The following is a 2,870-nucleotide window of genomic DNA, read 5'->3' on the forward strand; positions in this document are numbered from 1 at the left end:
AAAAAAAAAAAATTCCCTAGCTTTCAGATTAAAAAAAACTAACCCAACCTCCCCTGCTTGTGCTCCTCACTCTCTCCACAACAGCCCCCAGCCCTACTGGTGCCCCTCATTCCCCCCACAACAGCCCCCCAGCTCTGCTCATGCCCGTTCAGTCCCCCCACAACAGCTCCCCAATCCAACTGGTGCCCCTCACTCCCCTCCACAGCCTCCCAGCCCTGTTTGTGCCCCCTGCCCCCCACCCACACAGCCCCTACCCCCTAGCCCTCAAGGAGGGGGCCCCCACTGCACCACTCTGGGTCGTGTGCCATCAGCTGGGCGCCCACTCCATTTGGGGCTTTCCCCAACACCTCCCTGCTCCCTCAGCCAGCTTCCCACAGGCGTGTCCACCCAGCCAGCAGCATGTGGGATCAGAGCGGCACGCTATCAGTCCTTCAGGGAAGACATACATGGAGATGTGGAGCCCACTCAGGCCAATCCTGTTCACAGTCCATGTGCTGCTGACTGGGTGGGCACTCTATGTCTTTCCATAACACCTCCCCACTCCCTTAGCCCCTAGTCACCTTCCCTCCCAGCCCTGCCGGTGCCCCCCAGCTTTGACCCGCAACCCCTCAGCCCTCTGCAAGCCCCATTTTCTTTCCTGGAGCCTGTGAGGTAAGGGAACCTGAGCCAAGCCTTGGGTGAGTGAGAGCCTCCGGCCCCTTCCTCCCCACACTCCAGACAGCGTTGGGGTTTTCTGCCCTTTTTGCAATCAGCTCTTGCAGGCTGGAACTCAATCAGGCTGCAGAGCTCTTTGCAAAACCAGGAAATCCACAGGTTTCCCTGCTAAAAGGTAAAATCCATTTTTTCTCTGATAAAATTGGGAAATTCGTGGTTTTCTCTGTTTTTCCATGGCAAATGGAAAACCCAGATCCCTGGTTAGTAATAATGTGACTTTAACCACCATCATATTTTTTAGTTTACTTTATCCCTTTTCTACCTCATCCTTGTTTTCCCTAGTCCAAAGGTAATTTCTTTAAGAAAGGGACAGTCTAACTCTGTAGTGGTCCAGGTACAATGTCAACCCCTTCTTAGACACTTCCTAAACACTACTGTAAGAAAACAGAAATCACATTGCAAAAAACTGTCTTATGCTGCTATTTTAGTCCTCTGATTAACTGTTCTGTGTGACTATATGGTTTACTAACAGTGCTAGAGATGGACATCCCTCTCTAGAACACTGCCTCTCTAGCACAGGCAGTGACAATTCATGCTTCTTCACCAACCTGTTCTAGCTGAGCCATAAATGTTAATGCAGTGTATCCCTCTATATATATATGAGGTTCATCCGTAATTCTTACATAAGCGATTAAGTTTCATCCTTGCTTTACAAGTTCATAAAAACAAAGCAGAGAGGTTAGGCACCTTGCCTATCACAGCACCACTTTTGCAAAGCAGGGAGCATAACCCCTGACTCAAGTATAGTTCAACACCCTTTCCTCTGTACTTGAAAGCCTTTTAGAATTAATTATGCTATTTTAGATAAAGACTTGTTAGAAAACTGCCTTAACTGGATCGCCATCTACTACTAGACCTTGTGTTTATCAAAAAAGAAGCAACTTCTAGACTGAAGCTACGAAAAACACAGCAGGAGGATATTCAACCCAGGCCCTCTAGTACTGGAATATATAAACTGTAAGCAATGTTTGGCTGCCTATATATGTACTCAGAGGTGGGAGGGGGGCTGTTTCTGAACAGCTGCTCTAATTAAAACGGCTCACCATCAGGTGTATTAAGCCCCACCCTCCCCAGTTTCAAAACGGCCATATGGGTGCTTTAACTAAAGCTCATTCAACAAGGTTTAGTTAAAGTGCCCACACTGGCATTTTGAAATGTGGGGGTACTTAACACATGATGGTGAGGCAGAGTGTTCTAATGAGAGTGTGAAGAAGCACATCTATAGGCAGCCTTTATTTTTCAGCTACTAATCTCCATCCCTTCCCAGGTGCTCTACATACTTTTCTGAAATCTGCCCAAACATAAAGTCCTCCAGAGCTTTTGAGAACAGGTATTCCAATCTCCGAAAGACCATCCACAAGAATGTTCTGTGCTTCCTTAAGTCTTTTCTTGTTGGTAGGAAGAAACACATTATCCAACCAATCTAGCAAAACAAGAAAAAGGATGAAAACTAATTATTTCTGAGTATTAATTGAAAAATTAAATAAAGAAAATGAAAATATTTCTGGTTCTGCTAACCTCTGTCACTAAGGAATTGGCTAAGAACATATTGAACAGGTCCTGGGCATCCATGAAAAACAGCCAGTTGATTCACAGCTTTCCGAATTTCATGACTTCTGGTGTATAACACTCCAACTCTGATACCACTCATACCAAAATCCTTGGAAGGCAAAAGGAAAAAAAGTTACACTGAGGTGTAAGGCTTCAGATTTACTAGGTATCTATATCTTAAATACTTAAGTAAAATTAAACAAAACTACAATTTTGTCCCACATAAGGATGAAGAATGTGTCAGAAGAGAGTGAGAAACACATCTCATTCTGAGATTTAAAAGATAATTTTTAAAACATTCTGATTAATATATGAACATTTTATTTTGTTGCTGGATAGCTTCCACTGACATTCAGATATAACTGACAGATGACAGAAAATCATCTAGGACAAGGCTGTAGAACTAGCAGGTCCCAGGCCACATGTGCTGCTTCACCTGCTGCTTTTTGCCCCACTCCAGGGGAAGGGCAGCAGGCCACAGAGTGGCCAAGCAAGTTTGCAGCATGGTATGGTGCAGCAGGGAGCATGCACTATGTGATGAAGGGTAGGGGGGGATATGAAGTACCAGGGCCCACAAGGTAGAGAGAGAGAGAGAGAGAGAGAGA

The 2,870-nt window shown here is 45.3% G+C and overlaps 1 protein-coding gene across 1 annotated transcript in view; it reads right to left on the reverse strand.

Moving 5' to 3' along the window:
• LOC109291401 (1-aminocyclopropane-1-carboxylate synthase-like protein 1) overlaps positions 1-2,870 on the reverse strand; it is a 46,123-nt gene that overhangs the window by 7,914 nt on the left and 35,339 nt on the right. The window contains exons 11-12 of the mRNA XM_019508415.1: positions 2,233-2,374; positions 1,995-2,137 (exon numbers count right to left, since the gene is read on the reverse strand). Of these exons, the coding sequence (XP_019363960.1) occupies positions 1,995-2,137; positions 2,233-2,374 (285 nt within the window). The remainder of the gene's footprint in view (positions 1-1,994; positions 2,138-2,232; positions 2,375-2,870) is intronic.

The sequence above is a fragment of the Gavialis gangeticus genome, unplaced genomic scaffold (assembly GCF_001723915.1).
Source record: "Gavialis gangeticus isolate Ggan-Ray unplaced genomic scaffold, GavGan_comp1, whole genome shotgun sequence".
Classification (NCBI taxonomy): domain Eukaryota; kingdom Metazoa; phylum Chordata; order Crocodylia; family Gavialidae; genus Gavialis; species Gavialis gangeticus.